General features: G+C 38.4%; 1 protein-coding gene across 4 annotated transcripts in view; it reads right to left on the reverse strand.

Annotated features, from left to right (window-relative positions):
* The window catches only part of UBR5 (ubiquitin protein ligase E3 component n-recognin 5), a 133,119-nt gene that overhangs the window by 104,109 nt on the left and 8,982 nt on the right, over positions 1 to 20,028 (reverse strand). Inside the window, exon 1 of one of the 4 annotated variants that reach the window (XM_073229913.1) lies at positions 15,531 to 15,691. The exons of the other annotated variants lie outside the window; for them this stretch is intronic. Coding sequence (XP_073086014.1) covers positions 15,531 to 15,592 — 62 coding nt within the window. The 5' untranslated portion in view covers positions 15,593 to 15,691. Of the gene's footprint in view, positions 1 to 15,530; positions 15,692 to 20,028 lie in introns of those variants that run through there. 4 annotated transcript variants of the gene reach the window in all.

Below are 20,028 nucleotides of genomic sequence, written 5' to 3' on the forward strand. Positions count from 1 at the left end.
ATAATATAAATTTTTAATAGAAATATTTTTAACTACTTTCCCTAAAATGGTTTCAGTTGAAAATGTTAAAAGATTTTCATAAAACTAAGATGAGAAAATCTATATTACAGAAACACTTTGCTAACTATCATAGAAAAAAATGGCATTATACTTAGGAATAATTTCTTGCCCTAACCTGGAAAATATTCTGATTAGAAACTCTGATATAGTATCATAAATAACATTTTTCCTAATAAAATTAAAGAGACTAAAATCCCAAACTATTGTGCCATATGAAAGCTAAACACATTTCTCAGAAAACTAAATGCTAAATGCAACAAAATAGTCGTTTTCCTTTAAAGCCAAACCAACGATGTTATTTTCAGCTCCATTCAAAATGGGGGAAAAGCACATGCCAAAGACAAGAAGAAATTTGGTAGAAAAAGACACAGGATATGTCCTTTATACATTAATTCTTCTTGACAATTTCATTAAGCCTTCTGTCTCAGCTAATTTCATTTTCTTAAGACAGTAAGTGTATACATACATACAAGAATCAAACTATGTTAACATATAGAATGAGAAGATTTCTTCAGAACTCCCATCCAAAAAGTGAAGCATAAAGCCAAAATTTCAACACCATTAATTAAAGTGTCTGCCAAATGCAGATAATGTACTCAGATCATTACAGATCCAATTTTAATTTCACATACAAATCAAATATCTCATGAGATAACTGATGTACTTTATAGTATAAATACTGCCATTTGGCATGTTACCCAGTCCTTGAGATAGAACTATAAACTGAAATAACATACCTGTAATGAAAGCTGATTTTTCCATAGAAACTGATAATTACGAGGTTATATTCCTGACTCATCTTGATGATATGAATTTCAGGAGAGCTTCTTTAAGCTAGAGCTACTGAGATGGCTTCTTACTGCCCTTTTCACATCAAAGATGAAATAGCAGTTTTACGGCGTTTGACACGATCCTTTTACATGCCCCAGCTGCCATCCATCTGCCCCAGGAACCACACCTGCAGTCTTGCGAGGGGCAGCTTGGTGGGGTGGGAAAAGCATGAGCTGTGGTGTCAGACAAACCTGGGTTTGATTACTTCCCTACCAAATATTGATTGGCTCTGTACCATTGGGCTAGCTTGCTTAACCTCCCAGAGCATGGCAGTGTTTCTTGATCTCTGAAACAGAAAGGAAACCACTCATCTGGTAGTGTGGTGGTAAGAATTAAAGGTAATTTTTTTGTAAAGTTATCTTGGAAAGAGCCAAGCACTAAATGCTCAGTAAGTGACAGCCATTATCATTATTACTTAAGTTTATTTTTCATCCTTGGGTAGCTTGCTATATATATATATTGCTGCTTTGAATCTACCCAGTTCTTGAATTGGTTGCCAAACTAAATCTAATCTGAGATCAAGGGTAGGAACCTGAGGGTCGAGGGAATGAGAGTTAAGTCCAGGAATTCTTGGAACTGGAAATCTGTATCTGCACTCTAACTCCCCGTTTCTTGTGCATAGGTTTTTATTTCACAAAGAATGAGTTTTCTTGCCCCGACTACCTCTCAATCTCATCTCCACACTCTTCCAGAGCACTTTACGCTCCAAGCATCACTACACTTTCACAATTCCTTAACTACACATACTCCCAGACCGCTCTTAATTCTTGGACATACCTGTTACCTGAGCCTATTGTTAACTTTACTCCACTACCTTCTACACATGTACTACTACTAATCCCTCCCATGCTAGGCTGAAAGAACCTGTGGGAACCGCCCCTCCCCACCCCCACTCCCACCTCCTCCCCTTCCCTCCAGACTAAACCAGGCACCTCTGAGACCAGCCATACCTGGGGCGCACTTCCTCCACAGCACTTCTGATGTTCTATTTGTTTGATGAAGTGTTTGTCTCTTTCACTGCCCCACAAACTCTCTGAAGGCAAGAACCATGTTTTACTAATTTCTAAATTCCCAGCTGCCAACATATGGCAAATCCTTAGTGACTAGATGCCAAGGGATGGATGGATGAACAAACGGATGGACATCCACAGGTCTCAGCTGTAAGTCCTACACTGCCCCAAAATGGCACATTCACAGCTTTCTTGTTCTTTTCCTAGTCATCTGTAAAGATTTTTAGATGTTCTGCAATGTGGCCAAAATTAGGAGACCGGGTTTTTTTTTTAAGTACACCAAAGGAATGTTGTTGTCCTACGAAATTACCCCCAGAGGCTACACCCAAATTCGAATGGTCCTGCAATACAGTGAGGAATTTTTTTTAACTCTCTTTGAGAATCATGGCCAGAAGGAGACTACCCGGCAGACAGGAAAATCACTTAGGACTTTACAGCCTGGAGTACTCTCCCAGTCAGGCACTAAGATGGCAGTCTTTTCTCCTTCCCTCCCTATTACTCTGTGGTTTAATCTGGGTTCACGTTTGGGAAATGTACTGAAGGAACAGAAAGGAAGCTGGAAGCAAAGGCAAGAGAAAAGGAGAGCTCATGGGGAAGCAAAATCACAGATGAAAGTCAGTGTGAGGCTGCCTGCCTCAGCACGCAGACAAGAGAAAGTCCAATCACTGGACACCTATGGCAAACAGCACAATAAAATACCATCTAACGCTGTACGGTAATAGGAAGAGTTGGATAATAAGTACCCATATGAATTTACTTGTTTGGGATTTTTTTTGTTATTTAGCTAATAATCAGCATTATAGCCACAAAAAGGCATGATGAGTGTCAGCCTGGTCCTACCTAGATACCCCAAAAAAAGCCCTAGGTTTTGAGTCTTGGCCCCACCATTAAAAGGCAGGGCATTACCTTGAGGAGGTCACTGAACATCCTCTGCTCTCATGGTTCCACCTCTGCCAAAAATATGGTGGTTACCATATCTGTTTCACAGGGTCGTTTTAAGAATTAGGTAATATACCACATGCATAAGCAATGTGTGCCATCTAAAACAGTAGTGTCTAAAACTGGCTGGTCATCACAACCTCTGGGGAACATTTTAAAAGAAATATTCTCAGGCCCACCCAAACCTACTAAATCAGAAATCTCCAAATACAAGTCTCAGTGATTTATACTCTGGCTAAATAAATATGGCACATGCGTTCAGTTTTTGTGAAAGAACATCAGTCACCTCTGAGGAAAGGGAGTGGGCAGACAAGGAACAGAGCAGGGAGGGAAACGTGTCACTGTGTGCCAGTCTACACTTCTGAATCTCACACCATGTAAACATACCAACTCAAATTTTTAAAATATATTTCTAAGCATCCTAAGTGATCCTGGTTACCAACTAAGTTTGGAAATCATTATTCTAAATACCACAAATACAGGTAAGGACTTCTTAATATACTCACAATATTAGCAGTCCTTTTAGGAAGATATTAATAACCCTACTACTTCAAGTTTTTGGAAATGTTACTTAGGAAAGCCATCTCTTAGAAATTCACAAATCACATACCTCTTTAGACTCTAATGAATTATAAAATAAAGAAACCCATTTAATTTACAAATTGAACGTGAACATGGAACACTGCTCAAGTTATTCTTTCTAGTAAAAGGACACTGGTTTGAGAGAGAAGCTTCCTGAGGTAGAGACCATGTCTTATTCGTTCCTTCACCCTGAAGCCATGGAGAGAGCCTAGCACAGAGAAACCCTCTCCAAAAGGTAGAGCTCAACAGTGACAAATTGTCTTTCCTGTCTTTTCTCTTTATCTAAACATAAATGATTTCCCAATTTTTGTATTGTTTAAAAACAACTTTAAGGGTAAAAATACAGCATAAACAATCCCCCTCTGCCTAGAATAATATTGTTAAAAAATGCAAGCTACTGCAGATAATTTTTTTAATTCAAATACTATAACAACACACATTTTTATTCAAGTAGAAAAATAAAAGATCTTTAAATATGATTCAACATCTTCTGTTTTTAGGAGAAAGCAAAAAATTTCAGTATCATATTTTCCTTCTAAAGTGTAAGCAGACATTGCTGGCATCTTCAGTCCCATGAAGCCAGACAAAGCAAGTGAGCATTACAATCTAACTGCCAGCCACCTCCCGGGCTACTGAAAGCCTGCTCACAGGTAAGCCCAGTGGGGATTTGAAAGCCCTATCAAATGGCTTCTTTGAAATGAATCTGAGCCTATTAAGGTTCTTTTTTTGTTGTTGTTGTTGTTGTTATCATTAATCTACAATTACATGCAGAATATTATGTTTACTAGGCTCCTATTAAGGTTCTTAACATTGGGTCTCTTAAACCAGAAAGTCTTCCTTTAGGTTTAATTCAGAAAGCTAAAACAAATGTCAAAACTACAAACCATCATGATCCCATTTAAGAGTTCTACCAGATCCCTTCCGTTTTAGCACTGTGGAGCACCACTGAGCCCAGATTTTTCCACTGACCACACAGCTACCACAGCAAAGGCCTGGAGCCCCAGTCTGACCTTCCAATATTCTTCACCTTGCAATAAATACTCAACCCAATATAAGCTGACTGACTCAACAGGCAGTCTCTAACATACAGACAAGATAGTCTAACATCAGAATATTAATAATAAATATTATCAATTCACACTAGGACCCCACAGCTGCTTTGTTCCAGACTAAATTCTCTATACCTCCTTTCTTCTCTTAACATGTGAGTATTCATTCACTCCATCAAGCCTGACATGGACAGTCAGTGAAATGGCCTTCCATAAAGTTTGAGTGGTTCTTTTTCTCCTTCCAGGGAGGTGGAAGAATGGTTGGAAAGGAGATGGTACAGTGAGCTCATGTCTTTCAGCCATGAAAGAAAAGTGTAAAAAGGAGAAAACAAAAGACAAAGCTGAGATCAAACATAATTCCCTCAGAAAGGAAATGGAGCTAAAGATGCTCCATAAATAAGACTAGGCACCAGAGCCAGGTACATCCTAGAAGCTGAGGCTGGGCTCCTGGGTTTGTTAGAAAATACCATAGCTGAGAAGTTTAATGGTAACCACTAAGAGAACAGAAATAGGATCCCTGACTTCCAAACCAAAAGATGGGGAAGGGAATGCAGATGTCTAGGAATTAAACAGGAAAAAAACAAAAGTGGCAGAAAAAAGGATCAGAAAATAAGAAATTCAGGCAGTAGAAATAAATTACTTATTCAAATGGTTTATCTCAGATCTTAAAAGTCAAAGACTATCAGGGTGAAGGGAAAAAAAGTTTTAACAGGAAAAAAGAGAGACTGCTTATCAAGGAATAATATACTAAGAACATTCTAACACTCATAAATTTCAATGCTCCAAATACCATAACCTCAAAAATACACCTAGTAAAAACTGACAATTTGGGAAACTGTCAACTCCAATGAGAAATTTAACATACTTCTATCAGACACTGATAACAAATATTAGGAAAGAGAAACTTTGCAAAGGAAAATTCACAAGGTTGATCCAACAAATAAATATACAGATCCTGTCCCCAAACTGAAGTTTGTCAAAGACCTTTTAAGGCATAAAGCGTTTATCTCTGACTTCTAAATTTAATAAATAAAATTTCCTTCAAAAGAGACAAACATAAGATTGCCAACTTTTGCCAAATAAGGTTTAGAAAAAACAAACTACTATTACCAATATGTCATAAGAAGAAAGATATATTTAATATTTAAAACGTAGGAAAGATAACTTAAATAATTTTTCTCACTAGCCAGCATAAAACTATACTTATTTTGTTTTTGATCTCAGGAAAACACATACAGATCTTTTCATTTAATATGGAGCCCTTGATATTAATAGTGTCCTTGTTTTCCATTTGAGAAAAGAGCAGACTAGAGAGGTTGTCATTTACCTGTAATTATCAATTAAGAGGTGGGAGGGAGAGTGTTAAACAAAACCTCTCCAGGCCTCTATTCTTGGCATCATCCCGTACCTGCCAAAGGTCCAATTCAATCAACAAATACTTCCTGAACACCCAGAGGAGAAGGCCTGGTGTTAAGTATTACAGGAAATAAACCACTATAAAACACACTGACAGGAGACCAGAGATGGGGAGAAGATACACCCAAACAGAAGCACCGGAGAGGGTTTGCTACCTACTTGGCAATCAGGCCCTAATCAGGAGTCACACAGCTACAGAAGACATTGAGACTGACCCCTTGAAAGGCCCAGGGAAGATGGCAAGTTGAGAGCCCACTGACTCAATCCACACATCTCAGGGAGTTTATCATATACTTGTAAAAGTTTATGTGTAGAAGACAAAGAAAAAGTAAAACAACAAACCAGGCTCCAAGATGAGTGCTATAATCACACATTGCTAAAGAAGACAGCATTCATTTTGGATCAGAAGAATTCTGTGAGGGTCAGGAATTCAGGAGAGTCAGGATTTTGAAATGGGCCTTGGAGGGTGATGGAATTAATCATCTCAGAAAAAGTGGCATACGTGAATGAAAACATCTAATCATGATGTAGGTATTAAACAAAAAGGTTTGTCTCTTAGAGAAATAAAAAGAGTTTTCCAAAACACTTCAGGAAGCCAAGAAGACAATTCTAAGATTTGAAATTATTTAATTTTTTTACACATCATCTAAACAGTGGATATTGCTAGAGCTGTCTGCCAGTCAAAATACCACTGCAAGAATAGGAATGGAGACAAACTGTAACTGTGATCAAATAATTATTCTTTTTGGAATCAAAATCTCCCTTCAAAGAAACCTGAATAAGTATCAAAAATAGACTACTTAAAGGTAGCTGATATGACAAAAACAGTAAAAAGGAAAGACCAGCTTACTTCACAGGTGCAGATCTCATTTAGCAGGACAGATGTGAAAATCCTCGCACTTTGCTACCTGGTATGGATGTGAAATCATACAAAGCAAAGGCTGAAGAGACAGAACGAGTGCTCTGAAGAGAACCTTAATAAATGCTAGCACATGGTAAGAGAAAACCTTTCTTCCTGCCCCTCGCAAGAGGAAGGAGAAAATAGAAAACACTTCAAAACAGGTGATGAAACACAAGTCCTGATTACAACAAGTTTTGAAGAACTTTTTTCATGTCTGAAGACCAAAGAGGCCTCCCAAAATTAATTGAGTCAGGCTTGAGTATCTTTTGAAAAGTTAACTAAACCTGCACATTCTGGGACACTCATTTTCAGGAGGAAAATGTAGGGTTACAGCAAAGCCAATAGCAAGCATCAAGCCTCTCCTGGGAGCAAAGAGGACCATGACCATGAACACAGCTGCTACATGAGCAGAGATTACAGCACAAGTGTACAAACCAAAGAGAAATAAAAATTGGACTGAGTCTGTGACACCCCAAAATTCCTATGTTGAAACTCGAATCCCTAATGTGATGACATCTAGAAGGGGAGTCTTCAAGAGGTAATTAAACTGTGAGAGTGGAACACTCATGATGGCATTGATGCCATAAGATGAAGAGACAGGAGAACTCACTTCCTCTCTCTCTGCCCTCCCCCACGGAGGATAAAAGACAGTCAGCTACAAGCCAAGGAGCAGGCTGTGATCAGGACCCAACCATTATGGCACCCTGACCTCAGACTTCCAGCCTCCAGAACTGGAAGAAAGGAGTATTTGTTGTTTCAGCTATGCAGCTTCTGTTATTTTGTTACAGCAGCCTGAGGAGACTAAGACACTGGGTATGAAAAACCAGTGTAATTAGAGCTAACAGCAATCATTTTTCTTGTGTAGTTAATCATGTGTTTATCTCTACTACTTTCTGCAACCCCACTAACATGACAAAAATGAATTTTAAAGTTACAAGGAGGATAAAGAGAAAGAAAGGAGGCTAGAGCATTCAAGCAAGAGATGCCAACAAAATTCTGGAAGCTGGAAAGTGGATAGAGAAGTGGCAAATTACTTAGCAGATGAGAGAAAACTGAAACCTAAAGTGTGCAGAGGGGGAATCAACAGTGAGCAGACCAATTCTTAGGAACTGGAGTTACCAGGTACCTCTGAAGTCTGGGGGTAACCCAAAAAAACTGTGAGTTTGTTTCAAGTTTGCATATCGAGCAGTTAAGATTCCCTACCCTACAGGCGAGAGACTGCCCTTTCCAAACTCCAAACAAACTATCCCCTACTTACAGAAATTCAAATACAGTAACAGCAAGGAGACACCTAGCAAGGCAGGTACAGGTGCTCAGGAAGAACTGGCAGCTCTTTACTGAAAGGAGTCCCCCCACCCCATCCAACAATGCTTACAGCCACACTCTCACCATTCAGGACTCCTGTCTGGGGAAACTGGCCCCACAGAAGGTAAAAAACCTTCAACATTATGTTAAACAAAAGTCAAAGTGATGGGAAATAGGAGAGAAAAGGTAAGTAAATCAGAGCAGCAATGGAGGTGTCAAACATCCAACTACCAGGAGTTCCAAAAAATGAAAATGAGAAAATGGAGGGAGAAAGAAATATTAAAGAATAATATAATAAATCTCCTGAATATGAGTTTCCAAAATAAAGCGACCAGTTAAGTGTTTGGGGCCCAAAGTACAATGGATGAGAAAAGGACTGATATCAGGCACACCAACATGTAATCTCTCAGCACAAAGGACTGTGAGAAGAATGCAAAAGCTTTGCTGGGATGGTGGGTCAAGTAGAAGGGACTGGGAGTCCAAAAGGCACTGGACTCCTTTCCAATGAAGTACCGAAAGCTATGTGACAATTGTGCAATGCCTTCAAAATCTGGAGGAAAAATTAAACTCAACCAGTAACAATATATAGGCAAAAATCAAATTTGCTTTCATCTAAATAAAGTAATAAAATGGCACACTGATGACAGGATAGGAAAAAGTTTTAAAAAATTTTTTTAACAATCAAAACTAGAACCAAAATTTCTTAAAATGCCACCAAAACAGTTAACTAAGCTAGAAATAAACAAAAAACCTTCCACCCTCCTACCTTTACAAATACAGAAGTATGTAGACTCACATGCCCACCCAGCCTCATAGCAGTGGCTGCAGTCCTGTCTACAAAAGTGATAGGAAAGTAATGGTACGACTTGCGTTTAAATGTGTATGTGCAACTTTCAGGGGTTTTAAATAGTCTCAAGGTTACTGTACATCAGCAAAGCCAAGAGGAGCTACGGGAAAGGGAGTGCAGGAACAAAGGCTAAAATGAAACAGAACAGACCTCCCCGCCAGGGGCAAGTTTCCTCAAAAGTTAAGGAGTTCCTTCCTGAAACCAGCATGTTTAAAACACCTTGACCCTACTTCTTTAAACTCTTTTATTAGCTTCTGGAGGTATTAGCCTTATCAGAGCCTGTAGATTAGGCCAGAAAATTTCTAACCACACAATCAGGACTTAAAATCCTGACCCTTAAACTAAATCAAGAGTTTTGATCTGAAATACCTAGAAAGGGTTGAGTCCTTCAACACATCCAAGAATTAATTTGGACCATAAATTCACTTCTGCTGTGGCAAAGTTTACTTAACATTAGAAACAACAGGGTATGGCAGCACCTTGTATGCTCAGAGCCTGGTCCGCAGCACTAGTGCCCCCACTATTACTGCCCTTACCACCTTGGACTGAATGAAAGAAAAGGAACCACTAGACGCGACCTGGTGAAAAGGAACCTGGAGGCACGAGACGTCCCTCACTGCCGGGCAGGGCCGCTTTAAATAAAGAAGGCAGAGTGTGACTCCAAACCTCTACCATCACAGCCCACGGAAAAGCGAGCACTGAGGCAGTACAGCACGCAGGACACAGCCAATGATTCTGTAACATCGTTCTACGTTGACAGAGAGTAATCACACTAGAGGGGGTGAGGATTTAATAACATGGGTAACTGTTAAAACACCGTGTTGTACATCTGAAACTAACATAAGACTGTACATCAATGATATTTCAATAAAAATCATAATAAATTAATTTTTCAAAAAGCAGTGAAAGACATTGGGAACAGACCTCACAACTAACACATAATACCAACTAGGCATAACTGAAGTTCATGGATAAAGCTGTACTTCTTATTCTTAGTTCATTGTACTGTAAAAATAATGTGAAGCCATGGCATCTGTTTAAATCCTGGTCACCTCAACTTCTCCAAATTATATTTAGAATTACCTCTATCCCACCCAAGTTCACATCAAACACTACATCACTATGGTAATGAGTCCAGTGTGTCCTCCGCCCACCACCCCAGACCCCCACATGTCAGCACAGAGAATCCAGCAATAGCTTAATGCAACAGGGGCAGCCACACTGGCTTCAGAAATGAACAGTGGTTCTAAGGTTCAACACTAATCTGAGGAGGGAGACTACCCATCACTTTATACGTGGCACCCTCTCCTCCATCAAACACCAGGCCAAAGGAAAGACAGACAATGATGATCCTGTTCTCTGCAAACAGATCAACATTTAAAGCAATAAAAAAATGTATTCAGGTCAGCACAAGCAAACAGTTCTTACTCAACTTTAAAGACCAGAGCACAGCCCTTTACTATGACATTTTGTTTTTAATCTACAAATGCTTAAAACTTTAGTTCACATAGAAGCATCCATGAGTGCCTCAGCAGCAAAGCCCGTTAAATAGACTTACTCATCACTGAGGGCCTGCACCCGGGACCTGGCCCTCCACAGCTGTGTGGCCTCAGAGCCACACTCAAGCTCCTACTGCTCTCATTCCCTCCGCAACAGTGCTGCCAGGGTGTTAAATGAGACGTTTGGAAAACACGTTTGGTCCTTCATACATAGTAAAGAGTAACAACCACGCTAAAAATAATGTCTGAAATGAGCACACCTCATGATTTACAGGAGGGCCTCTGAATGTTACACAGTTCTAACCCAGAAAGTACACTCCTCAGTCCCCATAAAGGGCTCTCCCACAAAACAAGAACTCATCGTAACTTCGGTTTTTACCAGTTTTACCAGTGTTCAATATAGTCACAAAAAGAAAATCTATAAAGCTCACTGTCTGTTGGGCCTTTTAATATATCTAAATATAAAAAAGATTCACTGAAAACAATCTTAGAGCATTACTAAAAGTTTCTTTCTGCTGTAACATAATATGCATTGTAACTTCTTAGCCACTGCTTTTTGTCTTGCCTTCTAAAAAGTCCAAAATATGATCCAACTTTAAATTGACACCTCAGTGACACTTCCTACCACCTTTACCATCCAGAACTTCCACCCACTCTGTTTCCTGCTTTGAGTGGTAGTCCTGGAAAGACCCTTAGAAACTGTCCAGGCCCACAAAGGTACTGAATATAGAGATAAATAGGGCCTTTCTTTTTCACATTCACACAAAAGATGTATGAATTTCATCACATTTAATAAAATTATTATTCCACTTCATAAAAACTGCAAAACACCAAGAAAAGTGACACACAATATCCCTTTAACACTGACCACAAATAACATCAAAATACCACCCTTGGCAAAGCTATGAAGTGATAAAGCCTATTTCTAACAAACTTTACATGCAAATAGATCCATCTTCATATTAATCATACTGGAAAACCATACATTTATTTCAATGACCCTGTCCAAAAAATTTCTGGAATTCTCATTTTCGAATTGGTTGCAAGGTTTCTTTTGAATGCCACGTACAGCCAGTAGCTAGTACAAAGCCTGGCGCATAATAGATATGTAAAGGATTATTAAAACAAAAAGACTTAGCAACAAAACCTAATCACTTCAGGGCAGATGTGTCTCTGGAAATAGAAAACTTTCAATCCTGAGGTTGACTAATCAAACGGATGATGAAGCCAAGTTGCTCTGGCCAAAGAAAATTTGTTTCACAGGAAACACACCCTGCGTCTGAGCACAGTCATAGTAAAGAAGTAATTGCTAGCCTACATTTTGATCTTTTAAGTCTCAGAACATATCAAATGTTTAAATTTCCTAAAATAATACACCCAGTCAACCACCTGACTATGAGTAATACCAGTGATGTCAAAGAAGCACATTTATATTTTGATTCTTCCCTTGTGATTCTGATCTAGATGTTTTTTTCGGGGGGGGGAGAGGGGGTCAGTAGGGGAGTGTTCTCTGTGATGTTAAACTGTTGAATGGTGGACTTCAACACTTTTTTGGAAATGTTATGCTCATTAACAATTACTACTACCACAAAATGCACTATTACATCTCCAGCCATAAATGTCAAGTCTTCGTTGTTTCCATTTTCAAATACATGGTATCAATCTTTTCTAAAACTTTCATGAAACCTAAATCACCTTGAGTAATTATTAATTTTCATCTTTTAAAATGGTAATGGTAGGTCCAAAAAAAAGTATAAATTTTTTGACACTCCTCCCACAGGAGTTGGAATATAATTACCCTCCCCTTGAAATGGGCCTTATGCCTTGTTTTTGACAAAAGAATAGGGCAGAAGTGACTCTGCATGACTTAAAAGGCTATGGCATAAAAAGGCATTCCAGCATGGCTGTCACCTTTGAAATTATTGGCCACCGCACAGCAAGTCCAGCCACCAGAAGTCTCCTGCTGCAGAGACGCCACAGAGAGGCCGCAGAGGCAGACCTGCCTCGGGAACCTCAGCTGGGCCAGATCCCAGCTGTCTGAGTCTTCTAGATGATTCCAGTTACTATCTGACTGCAATTGCATAAGAAACAAGAGTAAGAACCACTCGCTGAGTTACTGTCAATCCCCAGAAATAATAGTAATAAATGATTGTTGTTTTACACCATTAAGTTTGGAGTGGTTGATTACAGACCAATAAAAAAAACAGAATGATGATCAAAGAAAACCTCAACATTTTCTCTGGTCCTAATCCCACTGGTATATGAACAAGGCCTCACTTAGGTCTTTCATCTTTGGTATCTTCCTTACTGGCTTCCTTTAACTGTGCTAAGTTTAAAAAACAACTTTATAGCACAAACACCTGTGAACTTCCTGAAACATTTATTCCCAGTAGCTTAAATCCATTTGACCTTGGACTCATCTGAATAGTAAATCTGTGCTCAAAAAGCCAATCTCCTACCACACCAGGAAACACACACACCGACAGAATGTTCTCATTTCCTCATCCCCGCTGTCAGGAGACTGCATAAAGAAAGAAAAGCTGACAAGGCCAAAACTTTCACCAGCCTCTTACTTATCTCTTAAGAAAATAGTCAGCAAACATCCCTGCAAGCTTAAGAGGTACACAACCTGGCCTATCACTCCACATCTTTTGGATTCAAACTGTTGCTGATTATAGGACATCATCTAACAATACAATGCAAAATATGTAAAAAGTGAAATTGCAAACTTGCAAAAGATGCAACATCTCATGCTGATCTGGAGAAAAGGAGTAACTGGGAAGTTCATCAAAACACACATACCACGGACAAATGAAAACTGTTTATATAGGCCAATTAACAGTTCACAAAAATTTTTTTAATGACAATTGTGTAAAGAAAAAGATTTTAATATTTCAGTGATTAAGTGTGGCCTTTGCAAAAACTGAAAATATTTTTGTAAAAATGAGTCCATGACAAAAATTCAAATGAAGCCAAATACAACGTGTGAACTTGCCTGGAATTCTGGTTCAAAAAACCCAGCTATCATATACAGATATTTTGAAGACAAGTGGAGAAAAATGAATATACCCCGACTACTACAGACTATTAAGGGATTCTTGTCCATTTTCTAAGGTGTGATAATGGTATGGTGGTTGTTCCAGGAGAAAGTCTGGACTCTTGGAAAATGCAAGGATAAAGAATCATGATGACTGCTCCACTTCCAAATGGTCCAACCAAGTAATTTATACAGTTAACCCTTGAACAACACAGGTTCAAACTGCACAGGTCCACTAACAAGTAGATTTTTTTCGATAAATAACACTGGAAAATTTTTTGGAGATTTGCAACAATTTGAAAAAACATTTTTTCTCTAGCTTACTTTATTGCGATAGTTTATAATAGATTTAATATATAAAATATGCCTCAACTGTTTATGGTATCAGTAAGGCTTTCAGTCAACCGTAGGCAATAAGCAGTCAAGCTTTTGGAGAGTCAAAACTTAGGTGGATTTTCAGCTGCACAAGGGGTCGACATCCCAACCCCCACATTGTTCAAGGGTCAACTGTATATATGTGTTTATTTTGCAAAATTGGTAAAGTGTTAGCAATTATTGAATCTAGCTGAATGAACAGATTGTTCATTCAGTTTTTCTGCATGTTTGAAAATGTTTACAATAGAATGCTGGAGCAAAAAAAAAAAAATAACCACACCAAAAACATACACACATAAAATCAAGGCTCACTCTTTAAGGAAGGCCTACTAGATGAAACATAGAAGGGGGAAAAAAGTGAAGTTATACAGTGGTACCTTCCAATGTTATTGGAATAACACATGCAAAAAAAATCACGACACTTAGTTCACTCCTTATCCCAAAAATCAAAACAGTTTCAACAACTTATGTTTATTAAAATTAAATATTTTGCTTTTGAAGTTCAAATTAATTTAATAAGAATATGTACTAACATACATCAGGTATTAGGAATCTTAAGACCATCTGATACAATTAGCCTGTCTTCAAAGTAGCCACCTCTCAGCTCTCCTGGACTGGAACTCACAAGGTCAAACTGAGGGAAGGGGCTGTATAAAGGCTGGCCCTGCGCAATGATGAAAATGCTTAATCAAGCCTTTAGGGGTATTACGAAGAACTATTAATTTAGTGGGCTTTACCATCACTTTTGATAACAATCTTAATAATGCATTTCAAACAGATGTCACGTATGGAAATTAAAACACCACACATTTGGAAAGAAGTGTTTCCCAATTACTTACACCCAAAAAGTATGTCACTAGAATATACGCTCCACAAGTACAGGAATTTTTGCCTCTTTGTTTACTGATGTAGCACCAATGTCTGGGCCAGAACAAGCCCTCAACAAAGATAGACTGACTAACAATGAATTAAAGAATGAATGAATGAATGAATGAAAGAAATGTTAAGTTGCATTTTTAAAAACGCTGTCTGAGAGTGCTCCTTTATATTTAAGTTATGATGAAATACTGGTCAATTTACTAGGGGGAAAATAGTGTTTAAATGTTACCACAATGTTTTATACAAGCTGTCTTCTCCCTGAGTGAACTCTGTATGTAAAATGGAAATGATAAATTCTTGTCCAAATCCAAAAGGCTTTCATTACACACAATATTTCTTTGGGACAGGGCTGCAAACACATTTCTGTAAACTCAAGTCAGAAATTATGCCCAAATATATGATCCTAATGGGCTTTGCTTAAAATCAAAGCTCAAAATAATTGAAAAAAAAAACCTACTTAAAAAATCATCCCTCAATTAGTTTTACACAAAGAATTATATTTCCTGTAAGACACTTCTAGAGAAAAAAAATTTAATGTCATTAAACCAGTATTCTTTATTCAGTGCTTTTAATGTTGTTAACTAAACTAAAACACTTTCCTAGGGATTTATTCTTTTTCTATTATTAAAAGTACATATTCATATGGAAGTAAATACTAAAACTATTAAGACACATCAAAAGTAACCTCTCATAACCCAGTGACGAATATGCTGTCATTTTCCTTCAGCACTTATGAAACTTTTGTCTGTAACAAGGTGGACTGTTTTCTCTCTTAGAAAAAGACACCATCTTGTATTTACCTCAGTGATATTATTGGACCATCTGCAGGATTTGCAGTGTTTTCCCAACAGCAATGTGGCATTGACTTGAACCATGCACCCAAGTCTGTCCATCCTCATCCACAGCAGCAAACACAAGTAACTTGGCTGGACAGAGGTGAAGGATGCTATTTGTAGCCATGAAGTCAAGCAACAGGCCTAAACTGGGAGGGAATTCACATCCTTACTGCACTGGTTTAGGTTAATCAGTCAAAACCAATATATGACCCTGCACATCAAATTTACTTTATTAGGCTAATACCAACCTCACTACTGAAGACATTAACAGAGTACAAGAAAACTATTCAACTGCTTTGAAACCCTATGCATTCACCACTCTAAGCATCCTGGGCTTTCTTAATTCCTAAAGGTACCACACTCTCTTATCTTTCAGTCTTCACACATGCTATTCCTTCTGCCTCCAGTCTTCAAGGCACTACCCCTCATGGCACAGCCCCATCCCTCCCACAGTAGGGTATGTGCTTGGGGGAAGAATCCTGAACTTCATGTTTCACTGTATTAATCACACTGCCTCCTAATGGCCTGTTTTTCCCATAGACTTAGCTTCACCACCATACATCCAAGACTAGAACTGACATGTAGCAGCAGCCCCCCAAAATTTTCTGAATTAAATGATGTGATACTGTAGTGTGTGTGTATGAGTGTGTGAACATATTAATATTTAATTGCATTTATATATACTGACATACTTATGTGTCAGAAAGCAACTTCCCATGCCCATTCCAAAAAAGAAAAGAAAAAACAAGACTCAAGGACACCGAGAAGTGACTGACAGTTACTATGGGGGAGGGGTTAGGGTGGGAAGAAGAGAGGGATAAAGGAGCACAAAAATTCTGAATCATAATCTAAGCTGGTCACAGGGATGGTAGTCCAGCACGGAGAATATAGCTAGTGATTCTGTAACATCTTATGTTGACAGATAGTAACTGCACTAGTGGGGGTGAGGATTTAACAACGTATGTAACTGTTGAACCACTGTGTTGTATACTTGAAACCAATTAAGACTGTGTATCAACTATATATCAATAAAAAAAAAAAGAAAGAAAGAAAAGGAAAAGCAAGAAAGCTGAGTTAATGCTGAGTACTCTCCACAACTTCACTAATCATCTAGGCACTCAAGCCCTGAATTTCCTCAGCTGTAAAATACAGAAAGGCATCCTAAACTCTTCCTCAGTATACAATATTGAACATTAAAAAGAGACTTTCTATGCAGCAGTCAAAATCAAGTCAAAAGATAGTATCAATTATTACAGCCTAACATACAGAGTGATCACAGGTACCCTGGAAAACAGAAGATGAATTCCACTGAACACTCCAAAGTACTAGGACCTCCTAAACAAACAGCCTTCCAAAAAAGAAGTCTCCACCCACTAGAAATGGTGAACAAATACTCCCAACCTCAGGAGGTGATACACTGTCAATGTGCTTTTGCTTTATAATTCATTATTTCAAGCAAGTTTTTGCCATACAGAAATTTCTCCCATTAAACTTACAAGGAAAGTATAATTAAAAGAATTGTACTAAATTCATTCGTGTCAAATTAAACACATCAACCCTAGAAGTTTAAAATTTTTTTAAAAAGAGCTTGGCTGGTTTCTAAGCCCCCCTCCAGTTAAACCAGCAAGGTGGTACAAGAGTTTAGAATGTCCACTGCTTCTAAATACCCATCAGAGTGGGTACAAGAGGGTAGAAGAGCAGGACTGGGGCAGGATATAAAATCAAATCTTAAAATGGCAAAGCTGACCAACATACACCAGCTATAACTGGAGCTCTCTCCCCATCAGGACCTGTTTATGGTACACAACATCTCTCGGATACAGAGTAACACTCTCAAATTCTGTAGGGATTGTTAATACTTGATAATGAATGTCAATACCATAAACAAAACTTCTGAAGACAGATAAAATCTTGTTTCAAAACTTAAAGGCTCTAATTTTGACTATTTCATCTCACCCAGGGGTCTTAAATCTGATGTGAAACTCTATATCCATTAAAAAAAGTTCTATCACATGAGTATCTATAACTATAAATAACCTTGAAATGTTTATTGGCAGTGCACTATATGAAATTAAGTACTTTTTTAAAAAAACAATTAACAATGAAAGAGTCAGAGGACACTTGGCCTTACAGTTAAGTGTCCCTGTGCTCTGACACTGCTTTCCTTACAGCATTGAGACGGCCACAGGGTCTGTCCCAGCCTGTGCACAATGAGTGAACAGACGGGAGCACAGACTCTCCACGCAAGCTCCTCATGTATCTCCTCTCCCCTTCCTTGCCAACTCCCTATAGATGCTTCTCTTGCAATGCTAAGTCAAAGCATCAGAATGAAGCAACCTGTTTTCATACCCTGATGAGCCCTATCTTCTTGTCTTATCCCTGGACAGTATCTTTTGCAAACAAAAAGCAAAGAAACAAAATCACTGTCTATACATAAATTGTTCTCATACAGTGCAAGAGTTCTGGACTACTACTAAAACTGATTACCAAAGCCAATACAGACACCTGTGGTGAACATCTGGTTGCCAACAGTATCTTCAATGCCTGTATATGAAAATTCACTGGGCTCAAGAGCCCAGAGAGGATCAACCAGTCCCCACACCCTGCATCCTTGTCTTCAAAGCCCTTTAAGCACCAGGTCTAATCATCAGATCCTTCTTCCCTGTCACTTAGTATTATCTTTCAGCACTTAATTCTTTATTTACATGACTGTCTCCCCACTAAAACAAAAGCTTCATGAGGGCAGAGGCCATCATTCTTGTATCCCAATGTATATAATTTAGTTGGCAAAATCCTCATTGAATTGAGCAAAAGAGTAAAACTTATTTTCCTACGTTCCTTGTTCATTTTTCATTTATCAAATTTGAGTGAAAGAAATTATGGACAACATAGACTCATAGTTCCTTCTCTCTCTGAGCCATTCTATGATACCAAAATCCTTTTCCCTACCACAATCCTAAAAGTACAGAAACTTGAGTAGGAAAAACCTAAGTGATCTGACCCAATTCTCGTTTTACAAATCAAAGTTATACACATTTACTTTGGTCACATGGCCAGTTTGTGTCAGATTTTTTTAAAAAACCCAAATCCCTGAGTACTGGCTTCCTCCAATTTATATTCCATTCACCACCATGTTAAAGACAAAGACTGACTAAAAATTCAATCGCTGCCTAGTATATTTCATCAATTCAAAATCATCTAAGAAAACCAAGTTTTGTTTAAATTTGTGTCTTAGCAGAGAAACAAATCATTTCCAAAGATGCATAAGGGGAAAATGCTCCTTGACATCTCTAATACTTTACAAGGATGTCACAAATACTTGGTACACTCAAGATGTTACCACCTGGGGAAGCTGGGTTATTTATAGGGAAACGGGCCCTCTCTGCACTTTTACAACTTCTTGTGAGTGTGTAATTATTTCAAAGTAAAAAGTTAAAAAAAAAAAAAGGTACACCAACCTGATGCCACTTCCTGGGCCCACTAACTCATCATCTCACTCTTCTCCAAACTTTCCCAATGAGCCGTAAAATGTTCCAAGTACTTATCAACCCAAAGTTCCAGGAAGGGTTGGTGGAACAAGTGAAACACAGCAGCCACCTCCAGCCTAGCACAAGGTTTGAAGCAAGAAGCACACATTTACTGAACAAGGAAAACTAACCTAACACTGTTCTCAATCTCTGTGCTGGCAACACATAGCAAATATTTACACAGGCCAAACTCAACTACCTCTTCCCCAGTCTTTCATAGTTTACTACCGATCTATGGATCAGCTTCACTCCCCCAGCTAGACTGTTACCCTATGTGCACTGACATGTGTTTTTAAAAAACTATCCTCTCAGTTTCTTACAGTTCTAGGGAGGACATAGTATTTATATAACTTAAATCAAGTTTTTAAAACTTTGTTAGCAAAAACAAAAAAAGCAAACAAAAATAAATTATTCTAGCCTCAAGGATCAGGAAGGATCTCAATCATTAACAGCTACAGAATCTGTAGTTTGATGGGGAAAAGAAGGCTGGGGGCAGTGAGGACTGGCGAGCAAGGCCCTATTTGCTGTCATCGATTAATTTTAGGACAAGGAAATATGGATAGAGCCTTTTATACAGTAGACCTCAAACTTTTGTGTTCCTAATGATTGTGGTCCATTGAACACTACAATACTTTAAATCAAAGAACCTCTATCAGGAAAAACCACAGTAACTGTTGTCATTAAAATTTGGTTAGGCTGTGTTACTCTTAAAAAACTTCAACATTATTGGCAGAAAAACTTTCCACTTGCAAGAAAAAAAAAAGATTAAAACAAATCATGCCCAAACACAAATGCTATTACTTCTCAAGAATATCCAAAATTCACCAAAAAATGATTGAATCCTCATGTCAACTGAAGAACCTTTTTACATTTCTGAAGACTCTTCTGGGAAGTCAAGAGGCCCTGCAGAAGAAAAGCAGAAGACCAACTGCTCT

Source organism: Manis javanica, chromosome 2 (genome assembly GCF_040802235.1).
Source record: "Manis javanica isolate MJ-LG chromosome 2, MJ_LKY, whole genome shotgun sequence".
NCBI lineage: Eukaryota > Metazoa > Chordata > Mammalia > Pholidota > Manidae > Manis > Manis javanica.